This window comes from Anolis carolinensis, chromosome 3 (genome assembly GCF_035594765.1).
Source record: "Anolis carolinensis isolate JA03-04 chromosome 3, rAnoCar3.1.pri, whole genome shotgun sequence".
Classification (NCBI taxonomy): Eukaryota; Metazoa; Chordata; class Lepidosauria; order Squamata; family Dactyloidae; genus Anolis; species Anolis carolinensis.
In genome coordinates, this window is record NC_085843.1 from 239,552,138 (window position 1) to 239,567,566 (window position 15,429).

General features: G+C 37.4%; 1 protein-coding gene and 1 long non-coding RNA gene across 4 annotated transcripts in view; one reads left to right on the forward strand and one right to left on the reverse strand.

Moving 5' to 3' along the window:
* ube2g2 (ubiquitin conjugating enzyme E2 G2) overlaps positions 1–15,429 on the forward strand; it is an 18,382-nt gene continuing 2,953 nt past the window's right edge. The window contains exons 1-5 of one of the 3 annotated variants that reach the window (XM_003218370.4): positions 1–158; positions 3,433–3,468; positions 3,558–3,603; positions 11,716–11,834; positions 13,638–13,778. In XM_003218370.4, coding sequence (XP_003218418.2) covers positions 116–158; positions 3,433–3,468; positions 3,558–3,603; positions 11,716–11,834; positions 13,638–13,778 — 385 coding nt within the window. In that variant the 5' untranslated portion in view covers positions 1–115. Of the gene's footprint in view, positions 159–3,432; positions 3,469–3,557; positions 3,604–10,280; positions 10,423–11,715; positions 11,835–13,637; positions 13,779–15,429 lie in introns of those variants that run through there. The other 2 variants (XM_062976473.1, XM_062976472.1) reach the window with 2 other exon arrangements.
* Positions 14,150–15,429, reverse strand: part of LOC134297816 (uncharacterized) — a 22,951-nt gene continuing 21,671 nt past the window's right edge. The window contains exon 3 of the long non-coding RNA XR_010004693.1: positions 14,150–14,651. This is a non-coding gene — a long non-coding RNA (uncharacterized LOC134297816). The remainder of the gene's footprint in view (positions 14,652–15,429) is intronic.

Consider the following 15,429-nt stretch of genomic DNA (forward strand, 5'->3'; position numbering starts at 1 on the left):
CGGTCGACATCCGCTCTGCAAGGCAAACCGGAAGTGCGGCGCTTGAGGCGCCCGAAGCGAAAGGAGTCGGAGGTGTCGCTCGGCCTTCCTCGGAGGCTCCCTGGGCCGCTTGGCCATGGCTGGTACCGCGCTCAAGCGACTCATGGCGGAGTATAAACGTGAGCGGAGACGGGAGACAAGGCAGGGGCGTGGGATGGGGGAAGGCCGCAGCCAGAAAGACCTTATAATACAGGCCGGGGCAAACTTGGGCTCCCCCGGTGTTTTGGACTTCAACTCCCACCATTCCTAACAGCCTCAGGCCCCTTCCTTTCCCCCCTCAGCCGCTTAAGGGGAAAAGGAAGGGGCCTGAGGCTGTTAGGAATGGTGGGAGTTGAAGTCCAAAACACCCGGGGAGCCCAAGTTTGCCCAGGCCTGCTATTAAAGTACTACCTCCAGGATTCCATAACCTTAAGTTATGACAGTCAAGCCGCATTGAACTTACAGTGTAGATGCCCCCTTAAATGGGCCTATAGGCCTTTGCGAAGGTTGGATGAGATGAGATAGCAAATACCTCGAAAAGATTTTAGGCCTTCGGGTCTTTTGTACTGCAATTCCCACAATTCTTTGCCATTGGCAGGTTGATGGGAACTGTAGATCTAAAGTATTTGAGCAGCCCTAGACCAGTTTCCCCCCAAACTCTGGTCTTCCAGGAATTTGGGACTCCAGTTCCCAGAATCCCCGAGCATAGGCCTAAACAGCAGGGGCTTTTGGGCAATGAAGTCTGAAGGACTAATAATAATATTTATAATAATAATAATAAAACTTTAGTTCTATTCCGCCCTATCTCCCCGAAGGGACTCAGGGCGGATACCAATAAACAACGGCATACATTGAATGCCTTCAAAAATCAGATAAATACTGTATTGTTATAAAATCCCAACAAGACTCCACATATGAATACAGTGTTAAAAACCTAACATCAAATTAAACCTAATATCAGTGACTTGAGTATATCATCAATAACCTAGAGTTTGGGAATCATTGCGTGTAGACCAGGCATGAGCAAATTCAGCCCTCCAGGTGTTTTCGACTTCAACTCATACAATTCCTAACAGCCACAATTCCTAACAGTAGGCTGTTGGGAATTGTGGGAGCTGAAGTACAAAACACCTGGAGGACTGTTTGCCCATGCATGGTGTCAATCCCAGCTCCATAGTTTAATTGAGGAAACTATGGCTCGGCGGTTCGAATCCAGGGAGCGGGGTGAGCTCCTGCTGTTAGGCTGGCTTCTGCCAACCTAGCAGTTCAAAAACATCTGAGTAGATCAATACGTACCGCTCCATGCAGTCAAGCTGGCCTCATGACCTTGGAGGTGTGTAAGGACAACGCCAGCTCTTTAGCTTAGAAATGGAGATGAGCACCACCCCCCAGAGTAGAACTCGACTAGACTTTACCTTTACCATATGGGTCGAGTATTGTTGTTGTCAGGGCCGTAGCCAGAAAAAAATTTCGGGAGGGGTTTTGAAAATTTCAGGGGGGGGGTTGAACCCCTAGCACACACCTCTCCCCGCTACAAACCTGTCAATATCTGCTTGAAATAGTGCCTGGAGGGACTCTTAATGTTTTGCGTCTCATAGACTTAGCATGGGGATTTGGTTAACCAGTTAAAATTCATGAGTAAACCAGTTTTTTTTATAACCTGAAAAATTTCGGGGGGGAGGGGGTTGAACCCCTAAAACCACCCCCTCGCCACAGGCCTGGTTGTTGTTGTATTATAATTATTTATTATGTATTTGGTCAAGTAACTGGAGAAAACGATTGGAGAACAATTTAGGATGCTACTAAAGGTGTCATTAGGGTTTTTTTCTTCAAAAAATAGTGAATGGAAAAAAGAAAACGAAGAAAAAAGAAATACATAGGGTATTATAGGAAATGATGGAGAAGGAAAGGAAACTAAGAAGACACTCAACTAATTTAGAACTAGACAAGAAACTAAGAATTCTAGAGAAAGAACTAGATGGAATTATAACATTAGATGTAGAAAGAAAGTTAAAATACACAAGGAAAACTACTTTGAACAAGCCAATAAATCAGGAAAATGGCTAGTGTACAGAATAAAGAAAAAACCCAAGAAGAGAAAGATAGGCACATCTTTGTTTCCTGATAGTTCAGTGTAATTAAGTATTTAAAATATTGTAGAATGTCACTTAGTCACTAAGTGTTTAAGATATATATGAAACATTTATTTCTATATTTCCAAGATATCCCAGTAGGTTTTCATGGCAAAATGGAATTCACACTTGACTATTCTGAGCTCCTAATCCAATACTTATACCATTGCACTAGATTGGCTCATGATTTCCAATACTCTCTAAAAGTACTGATTATTTTGATTTCTGAGGTCATTCCATTGGCTATTTGGGAGAGCTAAATGATAGGCTAGCTCAAATTCCAGTTAGATTATATAAAGTAGAAACAAACCTGTTAGTCATGTAAGTAGTACATTAGGTGAGTTTAATGTTATGTTAATTAATCATGAGACGTATTCAGCTGAATTGTCAACTGTGGTGACTGGTCAAAAAAAGTTGTGCTTAGTGGCGTGATAAATGTTGTGAATGTAAAGATTTTTCTGTAGGAATCTTCAATAGGACTGAAGATTCAATAGAATCTTTCAATCAATACACCCAGAGAGCTGCTGCCAGTCAATATAAGCCTATATGAAGCAATGGTCTGGCTCAATATAAAGACCCTCCTTTGTTTCTATCATGTGAATGTGTTGAATTTAATAGAAAAAACACTATATTAACAATCCAATTAACATAATCGGCTTTCACTTGTGGACAAGTGCGATTGTCTTCCAGAAGTAGAGTCTTGGGGATAGGTTGTGAGTGACTGTAAAAACCTATTCTGGATCCGCATGGTCATCTTGCAAAATAGATAGTTATGTGACTAAACATAAGAAGCTACCTTATCTAGGGTAAGAGCAAGGTGGTGGCTTTTTCCAATACAGGACTCTGTATGCCAAACATATAATTAATTTAGCTGTCATGCAGTGAGCTATGGTAGCTCAAATAAGCATAGATGAATAAATAAAACTTTGATGCTGGTGTTTGCATCTTTTCCACTAGAGAGAGCAATAACTCCCCTTTTTATGGTGTTTCTTTTCTCCAGTCATTCTTCCATTCTAGTTTTAAAAATTAGATTGACACATGTTAATAGTTACAATGTAGAGAAAAGAGATAGTAATTTACTTGTGTTAAAACAGAAATAGTTGTACATAAAAATGCAAAGTGCTGTACTTAAAATTTCCCCCCTTTTCTAGCCTTGCTGATTAGTCATTATCATAATGGTTTACAGTTACACTATCATTGCAGATTGGTGAATGTCTTGTGTTTACTTTTTTAAAGTATGAGTATTGTCATAAGCACTGAAGACATCTTTTCTTAATTTTAGAGCTGACTCTGAATCCACCAGAAGGCATAGTAGCTGGTAAGGGCTCTTATGTATGATTTTATTTCTTTAATTTTGAGTTAGGTGTCTTCTGAGTAAAATAACACTTTTGTTTGTCTTTAAAACAGGGCCTATGAATGAAGAAAATTTCTTTGAGTGGGAAGCATTAATAATGTAAGATATTCAGACACTGTGCATTTAAATTATGTCTAAATATGTAATGATTTGTGCTGTTGGACATTACAAAAAAACCCCAAAATCTTCTAATAAACAATGTATATTAAGGGTTCACTTGGAAATTCGTCATGTTCTACTATGTACGTATTAATCAATTCACGTAAGCATTGTAAAGATAAAATCTTTCCACTTTCAAATCGATTGTAGAATTCATTGATAAATTTTTTTGTATTACATAAAATCGAAAAAGAGCTTGCAGGCTAAGCAGACCCTTCTTTATTTTGCTCTTAAATTGTTAATGTTTTCAATGTCATGCCATGAAGACCTTTGTTGCTGTAGGAACAATTTGTAGTAAATACAAAGGCACCTAAAATATATTGTGTATATGAACATACCAACACACCTTTCTAGGAGACTCAAAAAGTGAAGAGGGAAGATATCACTAGTGCTTTAGCTTTAATCTCATACAGCCCTCTGTATGTACAGATTCTATATGCATTGATGTGATCATCAATGGCTTTAAGTATATATTTTTAATTCAGAAATCAAACTTTGATTTTGCCATTGTGTATAAAGTAAACTATTTTAGTATGTCATTATATATAATAGGTCTTAAGTGCTCACTGATTTTGGCATCCATGGCAGTCCTGGAACTAAACCGCAGCAGATAACAATGGCCTACTCTGAATTGATAGCCAAACATGACTAACAAAATATATTCTGCTTTTTATTTATATTAAATAGGGAATGAAATAGTTAAAATTAAATCTGTTTGAATGCTGCTTTTGTTTAAATGGAGTATGTAGTTTTGCTTTACCATTTCATTTAAATGCAAAGTTGGGCTTTGGCTTTCTTTGCCATAGCCTCCATCACCTAAGACTTTCTCCTAGTGAGGCTTGTAGATTGTTGAATTTGTCAGTTTTTGGAAGTTCCTGAAAACATTTGCACTTACAGGATGTCTGTTCATAAAATAATGCAAACAAAAAATCATTTGTTCACTTAGTTCTTATTCTTCAGCCTCACGTTAATACGAGGATGGAAACATTCTGGCCCACAGGCTTGTCGCTTTAGCACTATGCTGTTATCCTGTGCACTATCCCTTATAACTGATAGCAGTGATGCAATTTCATAATTTATCATATGCCTGCTCTCTGAAGACATGCAACCTTTGCAGGGCAACCTTTCCTCAACATTTTCAGATTTTCAGATTACAACCTGGAATTGAAGTGGATTTAATGGTTATTGTCAGCCCCTTGATATTTACAAGATGCTCAACAATCAAGTATTTCCTTAATTTTTGTGTCAAAAATGTTTCGTAACTTTATAGCCTTGAAATTCTTGTATGCATCAAGTGATATCAATGTAAATTGAATTCATTTCAGTGCTAGGTTGTCACAACCAGCAAAAAGAAATGTAAAAGTGGATTTGGGGGGTATACTTTTACGGTGCTTTATGGATAAAATGGTTCTTTTTGTCTTTTTGGCTCCGTTTCTCTATAACATGGTAGTCATGGTGTAATAAGGATGGTTATTCTAAAGAAGAAATATAGTTTTGTTTTTTAGAACATTGGACGTTATGTAATATTCTTTAACTTGTTATTGTTCAACACATAAAATACTTTTTATAATTGCCATTGTAGCTTCATTCCTTCCTATTCAATTTATTACTAGTAAAGTATTAGACATTCTTCTGTTACTTCCTCTCCCTCTGTCTTCATCCAGTCTTATCTGACACTTTGTAATGTTGCTCTGTAACCCTGATGCCCATGTGGGAGAAGAACTTTGATTTTTTATTGACAAAATCATCACATGATCTTGGGATGGCTTACAACAGTTCAGGGAAAAAATGAGGCAGATTCAAAACAGATCAAAGCATAAAATACTGAAAAACAAAAGCTTTTAGTATCGTATCTGTCTAAAAAAATTGAAAAGAAGCCAGTTGTGGCTAAGGAAGAGAACTTAGGTGGGCCTCTTGGAAATTGTCACTGTTTTAATCGCTGGCAGGAATCACAGCTTCAGAAGGGCTTTTAAAGCTAGCTTTAGAGTTCATGCAGGTTGGAGAAAGTGTTCCTTCAACTGTTTGGGTTCCAAACTGTTTAGAGGGATTTATATTTCTGTATATTCACCTTGAATTAGACTTTAACTAATAGGCAGCCTCTGTAGCTCAGTGAATTGGTGTCATTTGGTAATTGGCATTTCCATTAATATTCTGGCTTCTGCATTGTGCAATAGCTACAGTTTTTACACTATCTTCAGTGGCACCTCATATAGAACACATTTCAAGAAAGTTTTATGGGACATTTATCATTTCTATGTTAGCATATTCCCATTAAAATGCAGAGTTTTAATGTCTAAGTTCTGCAAATAAAAAAAAACGATCAAAAGCTATCAAAACAAGGCAATTTTAATCATTTCACTTTGGAACCCGATATTATCACAAAATTATATTACTATTTCTTTAAAATACAGTCATATATGGATAAGTAGGTTATGCATGCCAAAATCAATGAGTGTTGAGAGCATAACAATTCTTGTATTTCTTGACAAAAACAAAAGTGATTCTAGCATGTGCACATTTTAATTGTGCTAACAACATAAAGATGTAGTGTGTGACATCTTTTTCTAAAGACACATACCGGAATTTGAAATATTGATCTGCTTACTAGTCTTCACAATTCAACACAATTACTGTATGGTTGTTTTCTAGTGCGTGAAAGCATCTGTTGCCATTTTATGCATAGTTTCTGAGGTACAAATATGCACACTTTAGATGTTGTCACATCAATTTAGAAATGAAATGATTAGATTGAAACCTATACATTTGTGGAAGGAGAAGATGTCCCAATACAAGATAGCAGATGTTCTGGTTTGGGAATATAAACATTTTTTCCATCTCCATGTCATTTGAGTATTGTCTTGTCATTTTCAATTAACTGAAAACATGTGGACAAGTGCTGATGTATTTTCTATCTCTTACCAGAGCATGCTGATTTAACATATTAACTTCAAAACCGATGGCATTTGAAAACTGTTAGTACTTGTTACCACAACAGTTTATGATACTAAAATAACATTTAAAATGTTCATTGTTAGAACTTGGTTAGCCTAAAGGCTCCTCTTAAAAATAACAAGTACAAATTTAAGCCAATATTTTAAAAAGCTGTCTAGAAAAGTAATTATATTTTAGTTAGATATAGGTCTTGAGTATGTTTACTTGAATTTGGAATTCCCCTTTGTAAATTGTGAAATGAGGAGAGAGGGGGATTGCAGCTGCTTTTAGAAAAACAGAAGAAACTGTTCATAAATGTGCTTAAAACAATTATTACAGCATTAACTGACCTCCCATGTTTTCGTTCCATTAGCAGATGTTTTTATGAAGATTCTCTACCCTCTTATTTTCAGTAATTGTATGTTACTGATATAATGCCAAGTTGTTATCCTGTATTTTTGCACTTTTTTCCTGTGCCACTGAAGTGAAGCCAGCATTAATTTCTTAAACTTTCCAAGCTATTTTTATATTTTGAGTTGTTCACATAGTGTTTCTAGATAAAGTTTATAAACAAAGTTACACCTAACTGTTGGATATCTTTATGATTTTTATTTGACGGAGCAATAAGCTGCTTTGAATGTGTAAGACTATAGTAAATAAGGAAATTACTATTTGCTTAGCTTCAGTATTTAAAATTTAATTAGAATTTTAAAAAGTATTGTGGTGTAACTGTTATTCTTAATATTTAATATATAATACAAAGTATTACGGAAATAGCTTTTAAAAATGCTTCTCATTAAAGATGTTAAAGCCTGGGGGAGAGTTGAGAGAATATATGTGGCGCCATTGGTTAAGTCATGATTCTTTACAAATATTTATGTTCTCGCTTTTAAATTTAATGAAGGTTCATATTTCTGGATATCCTGAGAATCATTAGAATTCTGCATATTTTGCCTAGGCTCATGCTTATGTTATCTGTTATTTATTGTATAATTCAGATGTGGAATTTGAATATCTTTCTTACTTCTTACTGTAATCTGGGTAAGCAGAGGAAGCTTAATACAATTTATTTTGGATTTCCCCCAGCTATGAATGGTTTGTTTTGTTTTTTGTGCTTTCTTTTCTTCTTCTTCATTTACACAGTCGTCTCCGACTCTTCATGACCTCATGGACCAGTCCGTGCCAGAGCTCCCTGTCAGCCATCGCTGCCCCCAGTTCCTTCAAGGTCAAGCCAGTCACTTCAAGGATACCATCCGTCTCGCCCTTGGTCGGCCTCTCTTCCTTTTTCCTTCCATTTTCCCCAGCATCATGATTTTTTCCAAGCTTTCCTATCTTCTCATGATATGGCCAAAATACTTCATCTTTGCCTCTAATATCCTTCCCTCCAGTGCTTAGCTATTAAAAATCAGGATGGATGCCTTGCAAATAACAAACAAACACTTTTGATCTAGAAAGATCACAATGTGCCATTGCAGCATGGAAAATGCCTAGTTAGTTGCATCTTCATATATGGGTGTATTTTAAAACTACAGTAGAATCTCGCTTATCCAACCCCCACTTATCCAACGTTCTGTGTTATCCAATGCAGTTGGCCTTTTAGTAATCAGTATTTTTGTAGTCAATGTTTTCAATACATTGTGATGTTTTGGTGCTAAATTCGTAAATATAGTAATTACTACATAATGTTACTGTGTATTGAACTGCTTTTTCTGTCAATTTGTTGTAAAACATGATGTTTTGGTGCTTCATTTGTAAAATCATAACGTAATTTGATGTTTAATAGGCTTTTCCTTATTCCCTCCTTATTATCCAACATTTTAACTTATCCAATGTTCTGCCGGCCCGTTTATGTTGAATAAGTGAGACTCTACTGTATAAATAGCAATATGTCAAATAGTCATAATAGTGAACATTTGAGTGTTTCCTGCTTTTATGATTGTTATCAATAACATGATGGAAACTATCTCATTCTTCCCAGCTCTGTGACAGAGACAATATTTCTTTGTAAACGTTGGCTGGCTGGGTAAATTATTTTGCTCTCTGCTACTTTGTATAAACCAGTACTGAAATATGCGTGTAAGTGAGCAGCTAAATCATTACTGCTGTTGCCTTGGAATTTGAAAGTGCTTTCCGCTTCTCTTACTTTAGCTTTTTCTCTGTCCTTCCAATAAATGTCCTAAATGTTTGTAATTGAAATAAAACCATAACAGAATAATAAATATGGAACCAGAACTAAATATAAGTAATACAATAAGGTTTATATTTTTTAAAACAATTGATGAACAATGTTGGTACAAAAATTGAATGTTTTTAGGTTTCCCATACTTTACTTTTCTTTCTTATTAGTATAGTTTTTAATTCTCCCTAGAGTTATATTGTCCTTAACCTTTTGTTTAGCTAGATTGCGTTTCAGCAACCTGATGCCAGCAGGGTACCAGGATGGGGAAGGGCCAATCGTAACAGGGATGGCTGCTGTTTGGTTCATGTTCATCAATCGAACTCTTGTAATCCCCATTACCATCTATATGCAATTAACTGTAGGAGTTTATAGAATAGGAGAAGCTCACTCAAGACTAAGTGAATCAGTTTTGTGTTTTTAACGGCATTCCACTTTCTCCCAGAAATGGAACCCAAGGTACCTATTATTAGTATTCTATTATGAAAGTATTTTTGAAACCTCAAGCAGATCATAAATTTCAGAATATTGCCTTCTGCTACTGCTTCAGCCGCTTCTTATTCATGTTGGGGATCTGGAGGACTTGTAGGAGAAAGGAGAAAAAGGGAAGGGAAGGAAAGGAAGGGGGGTGGGAAGGAAAGAGAGAAATGGAAAAGGAGAAAAAAGGTGGAGGAAGGAAGGAAAAAGAAGGAAAGAGGGAGAAAAGGAAAAAGAAAGGTTAGGAGAGAGAAAGAATTCAGAAAGCAAGGTGTATGGGTTTTACCTCTGACTATGGCTGTGAATTCCCTGGATGACTTTAGACAAGTCACACCCTCCCAGCCTCAGAGGAAGACAAAGGGAAATCCCCTTTTGAATAAATCTTGACAAGAAAACTCTGTCATAGGTTCGCCCTGAGTCTGAAATGACTCAAAGGCACAACAAAACAAAAACAACAAACCTAATTAATCATTAATTATACCTTACTAGGGAAGTGGGGTGCTAAAGCCTATTTGTGGCCCCAAGAGGCTTAGCCTATCTAATTTCGGTCCCTTTCTTCTGACATGTTGTGCAGGTCTGATCTAAGACGATATGGAGACATTTTCAAAGTGCCGCTTATATTCATCTACTGCAGCATAAAAATAAAGAGTGAGGGGTAAAGGAATCTAGCAACATCTTTAAGACTAAATGTTCTATTTCAGTATGAACTTTCATAGATTTCATTCCACTTCCTGAGATATACGAATGAACTTTATATTAACACACCAGACATAGATGTATCATCGTTAATGTAGGGAAAGTGGGTTTCAGAAGTGGGTTGCATGAAAAGTGATTGAGATGGTATTTCCTAATTTTCAGAAAAGGAACAAGTGTGCAAGACCTAAGGAAATGAGCCTGGGAAAAGACAGAAAGATTAAATATATGACAGAAGGAATGCAGTGACAGAGAAATCCTAAATTCTTCATTCTGCTATTTCCCTCTTCTGGTTACTACAGTTGTGAAATTAAACCCTATCATTCTTTCTTCTTATCAGCTGTACACAGAGAAAAAGTTCTAGCTGTCTTTAAAGAAAACAACACATGGATGCACATATGGAAGATTTCATATTCAGTCATTTTGCTTTCCAAATAGATGGCCAGTAGTATTTGGGTGTGTTCTGGTACAGCTTTGACAAGGTGTGCCTTTTGGGTGTTCTTCATTTCAAGAGCCTTAAGCTTAGACAACCCATGCTCCTAATTATATACCCTGAGGTTGCTTTGATTGCTTGAGTTGTATTAAATTGTAACATGTACACCTTTTTAAGGGCCATTAGGGGAGTTTCTCATGAGCCTTAGTTATACAATGTCTTTTAAATAGCAGCCTCTGCAGCCTTTGTCCATGCAGCATAGCAGCATCTTCAAAGCGGCAGGATCAGCACCTGCCGGCAATATCTTGACGTGCAAGCAGTAAAATCTGGAACATGCCTTGGAGACAGATTTGAGTATAATTGAATAAACACACCCTGGTAATTAAGCAGTGTGTTGTGACCTTCCTAGTAATTTAATGTGCATGCTTTGATTTTTCTCCCCTACAGCTTTTGTTTTAGGTTAGTGAAAATGGATAAGAACAAGTTAACTCTTTATATTTAAACATAATCATGAAATTGATTATGTGAACCTCATTTTGTGCATGGATTTAAATGTCTGGCTGTCAAGGCCTGGAAGATTTTCTCATCCAAATTCATATTGCTGATACTCTGGGTACTTTTGTTGATGTGGAATGCAAGCAGTACAAACGTGGAAGCACATTTGTCAACATGGAAGCTTTTGTAGTTGTGGAAATAAGCAATATAAATATGGAAGCATATTTGTAGATATGGAAGCAAATATGCATTGAGCTATACTGATGCATAATAGACTGTTGCAAGAAGGATGCTTAGCAGTTATCAAGCTTTTAAAATTGTGTGTGTTCTGTTTATGATATCAAACCCCCCCAAGTACTTGAATAGCTACTGCTCATGTAACATGAGAAAGTTATTATCACTGAACCAGGTTATGTCAGTGATTACAACATAGATTGGAGCCTTTGGGATGAGGGGGTCTAAATATCCAAAAGGCACTAGGTCTCATTTGACATTCAAAGCTAAACATGGACAGCTCTGGCCTAGTACTTGAATTGGAGACAGCCAACAAATAGCAGATGGTGTAGGCTATATTTGAGAGGAAAGGACTGGTAAAACCACCTCTGTATATTCCTTGCCTAAGATGACTCTGTGATTCTTGGAGTTCCCATAAAGCAACAAGCAACATGAAAGCACATAAACAGAGAGCGACTCCTTTGTAATGCTGAATCTTTTGCCAGTAGCTTGTAATCAAACATATATTTCATGTTTTCATTCTTAGAATTAGTATTTTTGAGCTGCTTATAAAGCAATGCTGATTGTCTCTTGTTATATACATTTAACACTTTCTTTTGCTTTTCTTTTTTAGGGGCCCAGAAGACACTTGCTTTGAATATGGTGTTTTTCCTGCTATTCTGAGCTTTCCTCTTGATTATCCTTTAAGTCCTCCAAAGATGAGGTTCACATGTGAGATGTTTCATCCCAATAGTGAGTTTCAACAGTAGATCATGGCATTGTCTTTTCTACATTAGTAAAAAGCCCCATAAAATTGTTATTCATATTGCCATTCATTTTTTAGACCAGGCAACAAAAGGTTAAACACTTACATTCATATTGTTTAGACTTACATTTAAATTTAGTTTTTTAAATTTAGTATTCTACTCACTGTAGATGTCACTTGGTTGTTTTTTTTTTTAGATATCTCTTCACACTTTTAACCATGTTTTACACATTGGCCAGTGTGACCTGGGAGGTAAAAGTGATTGTTCCACACACACCAGAAACCCCTCCCCCCCAAAAAAAATAATAATATTCTGAACTTTGTCAGTGATTACAATCAGCCATAGAAGCTTGCACTAGATGGCCCTTGTGGCTCTTCCAAATCTATGATTCAAGAAATGTAGATTTGATGGGAAGCCTATAAAAGCTTATGCCAAAATAATGGTTAATCTTCAGAGTGCCACAGATTGTAGATTCTGCTGCAGCAAACATGGCATTTTCTTTTAAGGCACATGTTTTTACATGTCTTATCCCAAAAGCAGCATTTCAAGTATTCCTCAATTATTCTGAAGTGCAGTAAGATGGGAGTGGGGTGGGTTGCCTGTGTTGCGCATTTCTTTTCATGTGTCAAAGAACCAACCTCTGTGAATGGTGCAGACACATTCCTAAAGTTACAGTATATGTGGCTGCTTGTTACAACTGCTTTGACCGGCTTTCCATGTGTGAGCATGTGCTTAGGACTATGTTTAATTTGCTAATTTTAAACATTTATGGACTATCGTATTAACTGCTTATGCTGGTTTATGAAAATTGAAATGAAGATCTCTAAAACATTCTAGGCAACAAAAAAAGACTTTAACATGGCCAAATGACTAATAATTTTTAGACAGTATATATGTGAGAAATGTAGAAAAGCAAGTATATATATTTCTCAAAAGCTGATGTGTTAATTTTCTCTAACTCATATGAAATATATGAATGTACCATATATACTCGAGTGAAAGTTGAGTTTCTCAGCCCTTTTAGGACTGAAAAAGCCCCCCCCCCCCAGTTTATACTCTAGTGAGGGCCCTGGTTGGATTATATTTGGGTTGGTTTATACTTGATTATATAGGTAATCAGATTTGGACAGTCCTGTCTTATCTTAAATTACAGTTTTATGTAAGTTTTCAAAAACATTTAACCTACTGATGCATCAATTAATGTAATGCTATTGGTATCTATTTTTATTTTTACCAGTAGCTGCTGCATTTTCCACTCTCATTTTATACTCGAGTCAATAAGTTTTCCCAGTTTTTTGTGGTAAAATTAGGTGTCTCAGCATATATTCAGGTCGGCTTATACTCAAGTATATACGGTATATATGAATATCTTTATAGCAGCACTGGCCACCTGTAGTAGATTTGAGAGGAAAGTTATATGTCCCAGGATCCTCCGAAGGCCACATGGGCTGCTAACAAACAATCCCAGCAATGTTCAGCAGTCTACTTCTGATTTTGAAAAAAACGTGTCAATGTTAAACAGTGTTGAGGTGCCTCATAGACTATTTCCAAGAGATCCAATTGTCTAAGATGCATCAGGGCTACAAAGACTACATATTTTCTCCTCTTGTTTTAGAGGGGTTTTTTTTTAGTCTTTGCATCAAACGTATTGTGAAAATTCTTGATTTCCAAGTGCAATATATTTTCTGTGACTGGGCTATTAATGCTAGGCATAATTAACATGTTCCTTTTCTGCAGGTTTTTTTTAAAAGATTTGTCATGTGGAAAACATTTATCTTCTTCTTTTCAGTTTATCCAGATGGGAGAGTATGTATTTCTATTCTTCATGCTCCTGGGGATGATCCTATGGGCTATGAGAGCAGCGCAGAACGATGGAGCCCTGTACAAAGTGTAGAGAAGATCCTCTTATCTGTTGTCAGCATGCTGGCAGGTATAGAGCAGTATTTAATCTTCAGACACTAAATGAGGCAATCAGAACAAGGGTAAATTTCAAGACTACTGCAGCTTTTTCTGAGTCCAATAAGTGTATTTTGATGCTGGTGCTGCTCTTTGTAGTTGCTGGAAGCAAAGACCATGTTTCTCTCAGATGCATTGTGACTGTGCAATGCCAAAATAATTAAAATGGAAATCACCCCAAATACACTGGTATTTTATTCTCTGAAAGGCTGAATAATCTCTTCCATGTGCAAAGCAGGCCTGATGAGCTGCATGATGGTGATATCAGTCATTCTGGCATTGAAACAATCATTTAAATTATTATCATTAAAAGCCACTGTATGTCATAGACAGAACACCACCAAATAGAGTACAACACAGTTTATTAAAGTTACAGAACTGAGAAATGCCCGTAGGAAGCAAAGGACTAGGCAAACACTTGTCTTCAGTGTGAAAAGTAACAGAAACAGCTCCGTTTGAATTAAAACGGTTCCAAAGGATAAACCGGATTAAACAGGAGTTTAATCCGGATTAAAGCAAAAGTGCTTACTTCAGCCTGACAATTTAAACAAACAAAAGTTGGAAAACAGAGGTCAAAATGAACACAAAAAACTGGCAGCAGATTCCTCTCTGCTACTCAAAAGCTACAGATGAGTAACTCAGGCTGTTTACTCCTCCGTGCAACGAGCGAAATCCGGGTCCAGGCACATCAATCAGGGTAACGACGGTCAGCATGGGTCCCAATCCGGTCCAAGGTCGAAAGCCAAGTGCAGACGTCCACAAGTTCCACCGATAGCCACAGAAGGGATAGTCCAGGGTCGTAGTCAGTCAGTCAGTCCAGCGTCAATCCAGAGTAGATAATTAATGTCTGTCAAAAAGACGACGGAGGTCCTAGCTATCAAGATTAAACACAAGTTGCACAGAAAAACCCCACACAGTTCCTCCCACCGTCTATGCCCAGTGTCCTTGGTAACTTACGTATCCAGCAACGAATCACACCCGTCTTCAGGAAGTTCCCCAACAAGAGCCCAAGCGTTCGTCCAGATTACCTTGCCCAACGCAATTAGCCATTGATCCTAAACCCCATTTTATCCCAGTTCATAACTCCTCATCGCTGTCAGCTGTTATCCTAATTCCAGGTGCCTCATCATCATCATCCTCATCAGAGCTAAAACACCTTTGACTACGCCCCACAGCATCCCCAGCTGTGGATCCCGCTCCATCCCTCCAGCCCGTCCATGGGTCTGATCCTGCAACCCGCCAATTGCCTCCCATGCTATCATTGCCGGTGACACCCAAATCCTCCCTCACACGAGTCCACTCCATGTCATCCTCCTCTGAGCTAACCATCTCTTCCTCCATTCCCTCGGTAAAACCCTCAAATGAGTCTTCATCTGTTGGTTCTGCAAATAAGTCCCGGAGCCGTTTCCTTTCACGCTCCTCAAAAGAGTCTGACTCTCGAGGAGTCTTACGACCACGTCTCCTAGTACCGGAGCCAGAAGGCTCAACCATAACACTGTACTTCGGATAAATGTGGAAGAAGTGCAGAATTTTCCTATTTCATTTTATTTTTAACCTTCTTTCCACTAATATGACTTATTAGTAAAAATCAGTTAGCAAAATCCAAACACCAATGTAAAATTAAA